This window comes from Cucurbita pepo, chromosome 6 (assembly GCF_057944985.1).
Source record: "Cucurbita pepo subsp. pepo isolate OVF chromosome 6, ASM5794498v1, whole genome shotgun sequence".
Taxonomy (NCBI): Eukaryota; Viridiplantae; Streptophyta; class Magnoliopsida; order Cucurbitales; family Cucurbitaceae; genus Cucurbita; species Cucurbita pepo.
In genome coordinates, this window is record NC_141803.1 from 530,486 (window position 1) to 545,412 (window position 14,927).

At 38.4% G+C, this 14,927-nt stretch overlaps 1 protein-coding gene, 1 long non-coding RNA gene and 3 pseudogenes across 4 annotated transcripts; 2 read left to right on the forward strand and 3 right to left on the reverse strand.

The window, feature by feature from the left end:
- Positions 1-89: 89 nt before the first annotated feature.
- On the reverse strand, positions 90-1,582 carry LOC111797320 (uncharacterized). The gene is made up of 3 exons (XM_023680298.2): positions 1,401-1,582; positions 1,031-1,096; positions 90-460 (listed from the first exon to the last, which is right to left on the reverse strand). The coding sequence occupies exons 1-3, from the start codon at positions 1,446-1,448 to the stop codon at positions 413-415; spliced, it is 162 nt and encodes a 53-aa protein (XP_023536066.1). The 5' UTR covers positions 1,449-1,582; the 3' UTR covers positions 90-412.
- On the reverse strand, positions 1,462-3,856 carry LOC111797318 (uncharacterized; annotated as a pseudogene). Its single transcript, XR_015421393.1, has 2 exons — positions 3,418-3,856; positions 1,462-1,600 (listed from the first exon to the last, which is right to left on the reverse strand). The product of XR_015421393.1 is annotated as an uncharacterized LOC111797318 (transcript).
- On the forward strand, positions 1,470-3,060 carry LOC147792120 (uncharacterized). 2 transcript variants are annotated; one of them, XR_015421394.1, is made up of 3 exons: positions 1,470-1,610; positions 1,733-1,966; positions 2,230-3,060. It is a non-coding gene; the product is annotated as an uncharacterized LOC147792120 (long non-coding RNA). The 2 variants fall into 2 exon arrangements; XR_015421395.1 differs by lacking the exon at positions 1,470-1,610 and having other exon boundaries at positions 1,708-1,966; positions 2,230-2,416; positions 2,575-3,060.
- A 2,655-nt stretch (positions 3,857-6,511) lies between the features above and the next one.
- On the reverse strand, positions 6,512-8,231 carry LOC111797365 (aldehyde oxidase GLOX pseudogene; annotated as a pseudogene).
- A 2,933-nt stretch (positions 8,232-11,164) lies between these two features.
- LOC111796489 (putative TPR repeat-containing protein At1g05150 pseudogene) lies at positions 11,165-14,141 on the forward strand (annotated as a pseudogene).
- Positions 14,142-14,927: the final 786 nt, after the last annotated feature.

The window sequence follows — 14,927 nt, forward strand, 5'->3', positions numbered from 1 at the left end:
ACACGACTCTATAAACTGAACCACAAGATAGAGATCAATACCAATCATAAAGCTTCAACTCAAAAGTGAGGTTAGAGGTGGTACTGTGCTAGAAAAGAAATTTCAAACGAGTCTTATTTATCAGTATGGTGTCACCTTTATTTCAAGAACATTCTTCTCACAGGCAGAATTGCCAATCGGAACTGAAAAACTAAGCATACACCATAGAGTATTTGCAGCAATACCAACCCCGTTTAAACAGAGAACTTTTCTTTTGTTTCAGCAGTGAAGGAAAAGAAAAAAGAAAAAAAAAACTGAATCTAATTAATTATCAAGCCAAAAATCACATTCTCCAACCAATGATCGGAGTCTCTCCCTATGCGGTAATTTCCATCTCTTCCATCGCTATAAGCTACATCAGGAAAAGTGTTCATCAATGATGGGCCTTGGCTTCAGCTTTCGCGCGTGACTTGGCCTTTGCCTGGCAAATGCACAAAAATATAGCCAAAAGACACGTTATTAGACAATCAAATTCATATTCTATACAATTAACTGATCAAGATATATAAGACGGTCTGTGTTTCATGTGCTTACATGCTGTAAAAAAAACAAATTATACGGCATGGAATTGAAGATGACGTAACCAGAAGAAACTCATCAACAAAAATGTCTTACAGCTAAATGCCTATGGACACATACAGCCAATTTTCTTTCAGAAAACTTTTGGGTCGCAGTTGAGCCAATAAACAGGTACAAGATTTGAACTTTAAGTTTCCAACGAGACTTCTTCCTTAATTAGAAATGCCCATGAAAATAAGGCAGTGAAGAAATCTTGTCTCCAAAAGAAAACAAGTTGAAACCATTAGAGAAACAGGTTACATGATATCTAGTTTAAATGTTGAGTTCATGTCCATTAAGGAGTGAAAATAGTCATTATTAATAAATATGGAGTTGATTTAGCAGAGGCGCCATACAATCAACTATAAAAATAACCATTTCAATAAATTTACGATAACAACAACGGTTGGAACAGAAGTTGATTCCAATTTACCTTCAGAACCTTGAGCTTAATGTTTCCGTAAACCAAACCAAAGGTGAATGCTGATGCACGGGCTACCTGTAGAAATCAATTCCCAAAAAAGATTCAGAATCTCAAATGAACCGATCCATCTCATTCCCAACAAAGGATATAAAAACAACATAATGAAGAAATACGAGAAAGAAAATAAATTTTTTTGAATCGCAGATCCATCCATTCTCATCAATTACCACCTCGTGGAGAATTCGGAACGAAAAAATCTAGATGCATTGAAATCCTATTCTAACCAGCTTGAAAAGAACAAAGTGGATACGGGACATCACAGGGATCGAGCTAAATAAAATCACTGCAAATGATTAATGGTAAAAGAAACAGTAAATACCAGAGCGAGGGTGCTGGTGCCGGAGTAAGGGCCAGGAGGAAGTGCCATTAGATGCAAATTATGATATCAGTCGCGACAGAGAAATGCTTGGACTTGTCTCCTTCTAGCGCCAATGAGTTCGCCTTTCCCGCCTGGATCGTAGAACCCTAATTTGCTCTCGAATCTTCGATCCGAGTCACCGATCAAATATGGAACTCAAACTAATGGAGGGTAATTTTGGTTAAATGGCCTCCGTACCCAGGCTAAAATTGTAAATTTAATTATAATTATTATTCTAATACCAAATTACATTATTTTACATTTTATGTCACCGTTTCTTTCCCTCGTTACAGTGACACGCAGAATCCAAAGGCGTTACGCGATGCCACGACGTGCATCGTCTCTGGTTTACCGGTAATTGAAAACGAAAAGAATAATGGAAGAAACCAGACTCGCCGGTGGATCAGTGAAACTCCTCCGTCGAGTCGTCTGATCTCCGATGAAAAAGCCATCGACTCAAGTCGTTGATAGTGCACTCAGCCTAGCATTTCTCCAGAGATGATGATACTCTCGTTTATCGGCGTCAGGTTTACGCCTCAGACTACTCTAACTCCTTCCTTCCCTTTCTTTTTATAATTTGTATCATATTGTATTGTTCTTTGATTCCTTATCACTTCACATACCTGAAATGTGTTGCTCAGTTGAAGTTCAAATTCAATTGTTCGCAAGTTTTCTTCATCTGAGCTCTCTTTATTGTTAATTGAATCCTGGTGGCTCATTCTTTGCTCGGTAGGAAGATATCTCACGGTCATTACGATTCAATATGTTTTTCTCCATTTTGTTTTTCTAGATGTGGCCAGCTGTTTGAATCGCGACTACTTTTCTTGATTTATAATTTTCAAGTAATTTTCAAGCAAATTGGTGTTCTTCGATTGGAACACGCAAGTGATTTGTTCGTCCAAATGGAATGATGCACCGTCCGACTCGTTTTGCCACTACAGGCGCCACTTTAGGGTGTCGGAACACGGCACTTCGAAGTATGCATTTCTTTATTTGGTGGAAACATAGGAATCTGATTGAAGTGTGTGATATCTCTGCAGACTTATCTGTAAAGAAGCTCTTGCACTGAGATGATTTATGAACTTAATTAACTAAGGAAGCGGGAATCAGCTAACTACGAGGTATCATTTTTCAGGCAGTAATAGAGTCTTCGTTCTTCAATGTGAATCATCGAGTGTGAGCCTTAGATAGTCTCAATCGTTAAGATTATGCTAGACATGATGTCTGACCGAAATGCTGTGTTCGATGAGAAGATGGTTAGAATAAGATGAGACGCGAGTTTGATACGAATGCTTGATGCTCCCTACATTAGTTAATAGCTTGGATGGTTGGTGGCTGTATTGAAATCTATGAAAACTGTGAACTGCGAACCATATGAGATGAGGTGTTTTAACGTTTCTACGACTATTTTCTGAACGAAGCTGTTATATGCTTTGCTAGAGATGGTAGAATGGTCACTGGCTTGTGTCCATTGCCATGTTTACCATACTACCATAACAATGAATGAAAGGGGAGTATGGTTGGCTTTGAGAATAGTGTTTCCTGTCCTTATCAATGTTCTCGAAACTTTCTAAGATCTTTGGATACACACTATTGGTAACAGATCGTTTAAACCAATATCCTAGTAAATGCAGGCAATATTTGTGAAAGCACGAGCACGGCGTAACAAACCCCTACCAGTCAATTTCAAACTATAATTCTTGCTAAATAAGATAGAAGCACTGGGTACTCTTACATTAGCTTGAGATGCAATGACAACAAAGTATATGAAGAGAATGTATATATACGAGAACAACGAAGTAAGATTGCAAATACAAATTTCACAGTTGCAAAAATTCCACTCCAAAAGAAGGAAGTTCGTGAAGCTCTTCGTGTGCATATGTTGTTCGACAAAATGCCACATGTAGTGCCCAAAATGAAAACTCAACCAAAAGAGGACCGAGAAACGCTCACATAAAGGGAGGAGAAGAAGACGAACCTTGATACTGGGAGCGGGTTGATTGAGCTCTTCATCGGGAATGATAACTGGCCAAGTTTCCCCAGCTTCTCGGAACATTTGCTCGGTCTCAAGGAGTTGGCCCTTTTCAAGAATCGTATTCCTGATTGTTTGAGCAGGAGTAGATGTAGCGTCAAAAGCCTCTTCAACTCCGTTGACAAAAGTGACGGCGATCTGGGGCGGGTGGGCATCGGTTCGGCGCTTGACGATCAATTGGCAAGCGGGGTTCGACTCCTTGGCCTTGCGAGCATTACACTGCGCTAAGAACTCCATGCAAGATGCTAAGCGTGGATCTTAATTCGACCTTCACTTTAGACAGGAACTTCAACATCGCTGCTTCTTCCTCTTCGCCTGAACCCCTGCGATCAAAAATGATTGGGGACTGCGGAAGAAGGTAATGGCCACCGTTTTTCTTTCAGTTTATTAAACGCCGCGTTTTCTCAATTTCCAGCCTTTTAAATATATTCTCACATCACATATACACAATGAATTTGTAAAATATATCTGAGAATTAGGAATTTTCAATTACAACGAAGCCTATTAACCTTGATAGGCCTGGCCCAGTAAATCTCTTACCAACCCAAATATATAAATAGAATGAAAAAAACATTGATGGGCCTGGCCCAGTTATCTCTTGCCAACCCAAATAAATAATGTTAAAAGAACATTTTTGGGCCTGGCCCGGTTATCTCTTACCAACCAAATAGAATAGAAAGTCCCAACAACATTTCAAATACAATAAAAAGTCCACCCAAATAGAATAGAAAGTCCCAACAACATTCCAAATACAATAAAAAGTCCATAGAAAATTAATGGGCCTGGCCCAGTTATCTGTTACCAATCGAAATAAAATAGAATGTCCAAAAAAAATATTGATGGGCCTGGCCCAGTTATCTCTTGCCAACCGAAATATAATAGAATGTCCAAAGAATGATGGGCCTGGCCCAGTTATCTTGTACCAACCCAAATAGAATAGTATGTCCAAATAACATTAATGTGTCTGGCCCAGTTATCTCTTACCAACCCAAATAGAATAAAATGTCCAAATTAAATTGATGGGCTTGACCCAATTTATATCTTACCAACCCAAATATAGGATAAAATGTCCAAAGAACATTGATGGGCCTGGCCCAGTTATCTCCTGCCAACTGAAATAGAATATAATGTCCAAAAAAACAAGCCTGGCCCAGTTATCTCTTACCAACCCAAATAGAATAGAATGTCCAAATTAAATTGATGGGCTTGACCCAATTTATATCTTACCAACCCAAATAGGATAAAATGTCAAAGAACATTGATGGGCCTGGCCCAGTTATCTCCTGACAACTGAAATAGAATATAATGTCCAAAAAAAACATTAATGAGCTGGCCTAGTTATCTCCTCCCAACCCAAATAGAATAGAAAGTCCCAACAACATTGATGGCCTAACCCAGTTATCTCTGACCAACCCAGATACAATAGAAAGTCCAGAGAACATTGATGGGCCTGGCCCAGTTATCTGTTACCAATCGAAATAGAATAGAATGTCCAAAAAAAGTATTAATGGGTTAAAAAAATATTGATGGGCCTGGCCCAGTTATCTCTTGCCAACCGAAATATAATAGAATGTCCAAAGAATGATAGGCCTGGCCCAGTTATCTTTTACCAACCCAAATAGAATAGTATGTCAAAGAACATTAATGGGCCTGGCCCAGTTATCTCTTACCAACCCAAATAGAATAGAATGTCCAAATTAAATTGATGGGCTTGACCCAATTTATATCTTACCAACCTAAATGGATAGAATGTCCAAAGAACATTGATGGGCCTGGCCCAGTTATCTCCTGCCGACTGAAATAGAATATAATGTCCATAAAAACATTAATGGGCGTGGCCCAGTTATCTCTTACCAACCCAAATAGAATAGAAAGTCCAAATAACATTATGAGCCTGGCTCTATTATTTTTTTATCAACCCATAGAATATAATGTCCAAAAAAACATTGATAGGCCTGACCCAATTTTCTCTTACCAAACCCAAATATGGCCCAATTATCCTAACCCAAATATGGCCCAATTATCCTTGCCAACCAAAATAAAATAGAATGTGCGAAGAACTCTGATGGGCTTGGCCCAATTATCTCTTATCAACCCAAATAGAATTGAATGTCCAAAGAATATTGATGGGCCTGGCCCAGTTATCTCTTCCTATTTGTAAAAAATGCAAAACATATGCCAACTGTTTCAGCACTTCCTTCACGACAAACATTATCCAACTCTACCCCAAAATCCACGTACCAAATTAATGAATAATGATAGTTTAATTGAGAGGAGAGCACTTTGATCACATTTTTTATTCCATATATTAGTTATGGTTTTTTTTTTTTCTTTTTTTTTTTCATACAATTCATTTTCTTTGTCTTTCTTCCCACTTTTGTTGACTGTTTCATAACGTGATGTTCTGTATTGATTGGGGAGGAGAACAAATCACCCTTTATAAGAGTGTGGAAACCTTCCCCTAGCAGACGCGTTTTAAAGCCTTGGGGAAAGCCAAAAAATGACAATATCTATCAGCGGTGGATCTGGGTTGTTACACATCACCACAATATCTTAACCCTTCTATGTTTACAAGCTATTAGCATTTGTCATTTGATAAGAGCGGTACTAGTGCTCGCATGAGAGGTGACTCTTTACATGTATACGACGTGATTCTATTACGATTGTATCCTAATAATATGAGTTTACGTGCAAAGTCACTCCTTGCATCCATATGATGTGATTGTACTAGAATCATGCTCTACTAGATACGATAACACATATGAGTTACTCTTTGTACATGTCAAATTCTACTAGGGTCATGTTGTATGTGATATGAACCCACATGCAAGGTCATTCCTTACATGAATATGAGATGATGTACGAGAATCATACCCTATAATGAAATCACTCTCTCTGTAATCTAACTGAATTAATATATAGTTTATAATAATGATGTAATAGAAATAATCGTCATTCCTATTTTACCATTGTAACCAAATAGGGACACACAATAATCAGTTCTTATTTATAGTTTTTTTTTTCTTTCAATTTTCTCCAACGGTAGAGAGACTTAAAACAATAACGAAAATTAAATATTAAATATTAAATCCAAACAGAGAAATCCCGAAATTGAGGACAAGTTTGAGTCACTGAATGTGCACCCAAATTCCCTCGCTTGGAATATCGCGATGAACAAGGTATAATATGTAATATCCCGGCGGTGCAACGTTACCTGATTCCGGAATTGTAACCTCAACTTCATATGTCATATTCCCTCCACGTCTGAAGTTCCTGCCGGAGAGAACCAACAGCCTCTGATTCATGGAGAACGAATGAGTGTTGAACGCCGGCGACAGAATCGTCACCGACACCCTTGTCCGATCAACTTTTCCGGGGACTCCGAAAGGCACCTTCAATGCTTGCCCACGGAGGAGATTTGTGGGAGAAACTAGGTTTTGGATTGAGGGTCGTACATATGAAAATAAGGGGTCTAAATACCAAGGGGAGAATGCTTCTAAGCTTAACTCTGTCGGGAAAAGTACACCGGTGAATTCGTAAAGCGCGTGCGGATTACTGCCGCCGACGAGAACACGACCGTCGCGGAGTAATATCGCCGTCGAGTGGTACATTCGGGGAATGGTGGTCGCCTTTTGGAATGTGAATCTCCTACCCAACGGTATACTCGGGCGGTACAGAACAGGGTTCAAAACCGGTTCCCGACCGTATTCCCAACCGGCGGTGCCGGCAGAGGCTCCGTTAATAAGCAAAACCTGGCCGTTTGGAAGCAACAACATATCAGGCATCACCCAAGGATGCGGCATTGTTTCCATGACCCACTGCGGATCCGGGTCAGTAATCTTAATTCTGGCGCAAGTGTTCAACGCCGCTACAAAATTATTGCGTTTGGCCTTCTTCAAAGCACCTTTTGGAGCTCCCCCACACACCAATACCTCAACTTCGATGGATTCAGTATCCAAATTTAAGGGAAGCATCACGGCGGAGCCGGTACTAGGGTAGCATCTCGGATCGCCGCCGGGAATCGTCGGAAATGTTTTGACGACTCTGTTTTTGGTGTAATCGAATAGAATGGCTCGATTGTTGGCAAATATGAACAAATTTCCATCCGGTTGCAGAAATACATATGGGTATAAATTGTTTTCGATTTTGGGATCACTTGTCTCCGCCAAGAAAGGAAGATCGAACACGGTTTCAGTTGCTGTTCTTTTTGGATAGAATTCGTAATTGAACTGTTTCTGGCCGCCGATGATGATTTGTCCGCCGTCGGGTAGAATATGGTTAGTGGCATACCACCGGCGGGCCGATAGTCCCGGACGCTCTTCCCAATCGCAAGTGGGACAGGGGCTCAACATTCTGATCTGCCGTTCGCCTTTACCGTCGCCGCCAGTTTGGACGAGAGTGCCATTGGGGATTACGGCGCCGGAGGAACACCAAACGTCGGTTTGTACCATGAGTGGTCGGAATGTGTTGGTGATGACATCGTACTCAATAGAATGGGCCGTACAGTCCTCTTTTATTTTGCCTGTAGGGTCTCTTAGGCATTTTCCTTGGGGCAAAGACAAATTGGATGCACCAAAGTCGGTGCGGTCGAAAATGACGACGCGGTCGTTTGAAAGCAACTGCGTGTGCATGGACGATATGCCCACGTTTTTCTGCAGCAGCTGCCAGCTCCCTCGACCCTCCTCCGTGAGAGGCTGAGCGGAGAAGAGAAGTATTTGGGCAAAAAATAGTGCTAAAATGAGTGAAGGAGTATCCATATTTCTAGCTGGTGTCGAGTGCATGGCTTTAAGGCCATAGGGTTTACCTATATATACACATGTTTCCAGGAGAGAGGCTTACACTTCGCCTCCCACTTATAACAAAACGCGTGGAATACTAGAATTCACCAAAACCATTTGCGTTAAGTGTTTCTTTGTGCTTTTAAGGTGTTCACCCAATCATTATGCTCATTCTTCCGTCATTAATTGTTTTATTATACCCACTCTATCTTATAATATTATTTACATCAGATTTGAAAATTAAACTCCCGTTAATCAAATTTTCTAGTCCTCTTTATTTAATATTTTTCAGTTTCCAAATCGATTAATTTTTTTTTCAGTTTCTTTTAATGGGTCTATTAAACATATATTTAAATATTCATAAGATAAATATATATTTTTTAAAGAATTATTACTAATTAACCTTAGTGATAGGACTAGGATGACTTGTCTGAAAATCAAGACATTAGTTATTTTTATCGGTCACAAAGTCTTCCTGGAGTCTTGAGTCAACGACTTCCACATAATTTCTATTTAGTTTGTTTTAGAATCCTTACTTGTGAATGTCTAGCGGCTTCTTATGTTATAGAATTCTAAATAGAAATTAGTTCAACGATAAATTATTTGTTAGCTTATTATTTATATATCTACTACTATTTCATTTTTCAAATTACTTATTCTAATTATTTTTTTCCCTATTTTTCTTCCACTAATTCGATTTAATTGAATTAAATAATTATCAAATTTTTAAATTAAAATTTTCTTTTACTTTCTTGGGTTTTGATTTTAATTTATTTTTCTAGAGAACAAAAGATCATCATATACCAAAAAAAAACATCGTTTTAATGGATATAATGGTAGACATTTTTTTTTTGGAAAAAAAAAACAATTTTAACCCAATTTATACTTTTAATTTTATCAAATTTGACCCTAAATTTAAATAAATATTACCATAATACTCTTAAATTTCAAGAAATATTTGTAGTCTTTCAAAAGTTTTCTTTTATGTATTTAATGAACTATAAAAAATTATACGATATAAAATTGATAAAAATTTAGATAGAAATCATAGCTGATTTTTTTTTTTTTTTTTAATTTATAAATTTTGATAAAGTTATTTAATAATTAATTTATTTATCGATAAAATGTTTTTCTTTTTTACAAAACTTAATTTTATTAAAAGTATTGAGTTGATTAAAATTTCTACACTTTCTTAATTAAAAATTGTAAGTGAATTAGCATAATTCTAATTTATTATCAAAATTTATGATCATTTTGATTTTTTTTTCTTTAAATGAATGGACTCACAACCAAAATTAGATAAGCATTTTAGTTTTCCAGCGAATTCATGGACAATGCCAATGGTGTGAATAAATAACATGTTATTTTCAAAGAATATGAGTTGTATGGGACAATTATCCTTCAAACATTCCTTCTGGTTATTTAATTTCAAAAAGTAACGGTTAATGACAAATCTTTATTTCATTAAAATTAATGAGTATGGGAAGATTTCTATGTTAGTTTTGTAGATAAAATTTGTGGATAAATTTACTAAAATTGAATCAATAATTGATTAAAGTTTATTATCTAATTTGACGAACTTAAAATTTTAAAATTGATACGATCGACAATAATCAAATTTAATTTTTTCTAAATTTTTAAATGGACTCGAAGCATTATAGTTTTCCATCAAATTCATTGCGAATAATAAAAATATTATTTTTCAAATAATATGATCTGTATTACCATCATCCTTTAAAATTTGCATCTGTTTTATTTAATTTTAAAAAGTGGCTTAAAAAGGAAAAACTTGTGGATTTTCTCCTTTTGTTTCTCATTTAATTCTTAACCTTCCTTTTCAGCTATCTAATTAATGTTTTGACCCTCTGATTTTACTTAAAACATATTTAATTACAACTCTAAAATGTCCTAAAAAGTCTTTCACACATCTATCTAACCCCGTCAAACTAACAGTATATTAAATGTAAAATTTAATTTTATTAAAAATTATTATACAAAAATGAAAATACATTTTTTTTTGTAAGTACAAAAACACTGAAAGCTTCAATTTAACCTATTAATTACTATTAATATTAGGTGAAAGGTTCAAAATTTTAGTTTATGAATCAAATTAAATCCTAAAAAATTAATTAATATTGATTTTATTTTTAAAGATTAAAAAATAAGTGGAATAATTCAAAATAATTAATAGACCATAAATGATTTAGATGAAATAAATAGTAACAGATGATAAATGCCATAACTTTAAATAAAGAAAGGTAAGTTAACTGCAATTAAACTTACTTGGAAATAATATTAATATTACATGTGCATGTGTTATTTCATAATTGATAAGCTTCAAGATCTTTCTATAATATATGTTTGAGATATGGATAAAGTATAATTTTATATATTGTATTAGGAACGTTAAATATATATATATATATATATTAAAATTAATCATGTATATGGTGGATAATTCCAATCTTAGATATATATTTTATTTCAAATCAAAGATAGAGATGCAAGTCCACCATCTAGGGTGAATTAATTTTGCTTGTATGGTACGCCAATACTGTACGGCGGTCCGGCGAGGGGCCTCTTACTCATTCTCGCTCCAAACTCCCATTCTTTCCTTACTATTCTTATCCACACTGATAAAATTTGTTGTTCCGGTGGACAAATTGCCGGGATTAGACGGAGTTTGGCCTAATAGCGACGACCCGAAACGCCACGGTCGGAGGGGAGACGGTGGCGTTGTGTCGGCCTCCACTCGAAGACGAAATAACTCCATTGGGCCGCTTTTTCTGTGATTGGGCCGCAGTCGTAACCTATAAAGTTGACCAAGATTGAAGTAAATTACGAAACACTTTATAGGTTACATCACATTATATGATCATCATTAGAACAATAAATAAATGGAAAAATCACTTATTTCATTCCAACATTTTTTCTAAACTCGAATTCGTGGCGTTTCAAAATGATAAACCTTCAAATTTTGATATTACCCATAACGAAGATTAGAATCCATTTATTCACTGAAATATTAGCAATTTAGAAGGAAGGGGGACGAAAAAATAGAGGTAAAGATGGGGAAGGAAGAAGACAGCTCGAAGCTCCTCCTCTCTCGTTTCGCTTTCCAGATCCGATGAAACAAACAAGAACACAGAATTAATTCATCCCCTGTTCTTATCTAAAATTAAAACCCTTATGGATTCTTCATTCATTTATCTGCCTTTCTAATTCCGTAATCCCATTTTGTCTTTTTGTTTTCCTCTGATCCTTGTTAGATTTTTTTTCTTTAACCATGTCGACGAGAGGGAGCAGATCGGAGAAGGTGAGCAGGATATTTCAGAAATTCGACGCTAACCATGATGGGGGTCTCAATAGGGACGAAATGGCTGCGCTTGTCGTGGCTGTTAACCCTAGGGTCAAATTCAGCGATGAACAGATCAATGCGATTCTTGACGAGGTGTTTCGGACGTACGGGAATTTTATTCAGGGCGATGAGGGTTTAACTTTTGAGGGGTTGTTGAGGACTTATGATGATGGCGCTGGAGATGTGGACCGTGACTTCGACGCGCTTGAATTGGATATTAATAATAAGGGAATTTTGGTGACTTCAGAGGCTTCCTCTTCTTCAATTGCCGACGAGCGTGCTTTGGAGTCCCAGAAGAAGCAGATAACTGCAGCGTGGGCATTGTCGCCGAATCATGGCATTGTGTTTGATGATAGTTGGAAGATCGTCGATGATTTGGAGATTTTAATCAAAAGATTGAAGGCCAAGCAGGCTAAGGATGGGAAATTGAAGGCGGACAATTTGGATGCCCACTCTGATGCAGGCTGGTCCAGAGAATTAGGGCCGTCTTCGGAGCTTTCAGAGAAGAGGGTTTTCTGGGAAGAGTCCGGCCATGACTATGCTTCCTTTCTCAAGGAATTAGAGGCGTTGAGAACTCGAGCAGATCGAGCGCGATCCAGAGATGAGGCTTTTGATGGGCATATGGTAATTGGTAGAGTTTTGTATGAGCACCAGCTGTTTAAGGAGGCTCTGGTTAGCTTCAACCGGGCTTGTGAACTGCTACCTACCGACGTGAAGCCGCATTTTAGAGCTGGGAATTGCTTCTATGTTCTTGGAAAGTATAAGGAGGCCAAGGAAGAGTTTCTGTTGGCAGTGGAAGCGGCGGAGGCCGGCGGAAATCAGTGGGGATATTTGCTTCCACAGATTTATGTGAACCTTGGAATTGCACTTGAAGGTGAAGGTATGGTGTTAAGTGCTTGTGAATACTATAGAGAAGCTGCAATTCTGTGTCCCACACATTTTAGAGCGTTGAAGCTTTTGGGGAGTGCTTTATTTGGAGTAGGAGAATATAGGGCCGCCGTAAAGGCCTTGGAAGAGGCCATATTCATGAAGTCGGATTATGCTGATGCGCACTGTGATTTGGCTTCGGCTTTGCATGCAATGGGGGAAGATGAGAGAGCGATTGAGGTGTTTCAGAAGGCAATTGACTTGAAACCTGATCATGTAGATGCTTTGTATAATTTGGGTGGGCTTTACATGGACTTGGGTAGGTTCCAGAGAGCTTCAGAAATGTATACAAGAGTTTTAGCTGTGTGGCCTAACCATTGGCGGGCGCAGCTCAACAAAGCTGTGTCCTTGTTGGGTGCTGGTGAAACAGAGGACGGTAAGAAAGCCTTAAAGGAAGCCTTGAAAATGACAAACAGGGTGGAGTTACATGATGCAATATTGCATTTGAAGAAGCTGCAGAAAAAGAAGTTGAAAGCTAATGGCGGTGCAAATGGAGAGGGGTCTTTTGTAGTTGTGGAAGCCTCAAAGTTTATGACGATTGGAGAGAAGACTGTTTCGAGACCGGAGTTGTCGAACGCTCTTGTAATTAGGAATTTTCAGAAGATTACCAGAATGAATCGTTGTGATGTGGAGCTTATAAAGAAGGAAATCAGTGAACATGATGTGCCAGTGTCGTATTCGGGTAGTGGTGTGCCTGAGAAGTCCATACGCAAGCCTAAGTTGGAAGAAATTCTTCGTAGATTATTGACTTTCTTGAAGCCAGAGACGTTCCAAGGAGCTGTCAAAGGCGTAAACGAGAGGATACTCTCTGTGTTGGATGAGTCAGGCTCAGGAAGGGTGGACTTGGGGCTGTTTTTTGCCGTTCTTGCTCCCATTTGCAATGGCCCCCCTGAAAAGAGAAAGCGGGTGGCATACGACGCCCTTGTATGGCGACATGTTAACGAGGGCGGTACTCAGATTAGAAAACTTGATGCAGTTAAGTATATCAAATTGTTGAGGGCTATATATGTTCCTATCGAAGGATCGAGCGAAATTGTGGAAGTCCATGGCCACACAGACAATTCTATCGTGTCTTTCACAGAGTTTCTCGTCATGTTTGATGACCCAGACCGGGGTTTTGGTAACATGTCCACCATGTTAAAGCTAGAAACAGGGGACAGAAATCGTCATGGAAATCACGTATGCTCGGTTTGCCGCTATCCTATCATCGGTTCTCGATTCAAGGAGATGAAATCACATTTTAGCTTGTGTAATCAGTGCTATAGCGAGGGGAAGGTGCCCCCTTCATGCAAGCAAGAAGCATACAGATTTAAAGAGTATGGGAGTGAGGGTGAAGCAGTTAAAGACAAATGTTTCTGCTTTACAATGCAATCTCATGACGATTCTTAGCTTAGATTAGGTGTTGGGAGTCAATTATATAGCTTGGAGTGTGTGCAGTGGGCGTTTTGCCCTTTGTATAATAAGCTCTCATATATTTTATTTGTCTATCGCACCCTATCTGCTTATTCTGTGATGGAAAGTGATGATCGTAGATTCCACTGTATTATACGACTTGGGTTTTGTTCAATGGGCAAGGAGGAGCCCTCCAAAGAAATATTTTTCTTCTACCCACGGAGTCACCGTTTGTAACGGTCTAAGCTCACTGCTAGTCGATATTATTTTTTTTTTTTTCTTTTTTTTTCCTTTTGAGTTTCTCCTCAAGATTCGCCTTCTTCAGCTACACCGGGCTTAATAGCTGCAGTCAATTATAAACACAAATGTATGAGTATCAGAAATCTACAGAATTGGAATGAATGCATAGCTATTAAAACTCATCATCCAAAAGCCGACGAGTTCTTGGCTTATCAACATCACTATCTGCGTCCTCAAATAATTGTAACCATCATCAGGAAACCCTAGCTCTAAAATCTCCTTCCTAACATTTTCGGCTAAAGGCGCTGTTCCACGAACTTCCCCATGAGACCCTACAGAAGGCTCGAAACCTCCATTCTCCTCATCAACGTAGTCGTCTGGAGCATCGGCAAATATTGAGTTAGGTGGTTCATCAAAGCAGGCAGAACCGGAGGCGTCGACAGGGCCATCATCGAAGACAGAGAGAGTATAAGAGTGATTGTCGGTACGAACAAAAGCACGGTCGGTGGCGGCAGTTCCATCGTAATTGGGATCGGATGAGTCAGGAGCGAGTAATTAGAAAGTTGTGGATTTCTTCTTCTCCAAAGACTTCTTCTTCCCCATAGCGAGTCGAGTTAAGAAAATTGAAGAATACTTGGATCAGGGGCACCCACGGTTCGGTTCTGAACGGTCCTAAACCGAACCAAAATAGACATATTTTGCTTTCCTTCTAACAGTTTCAGCGCCACGGAGTAGGGAGTGAAAGGTAAGGTGAGAAGGGA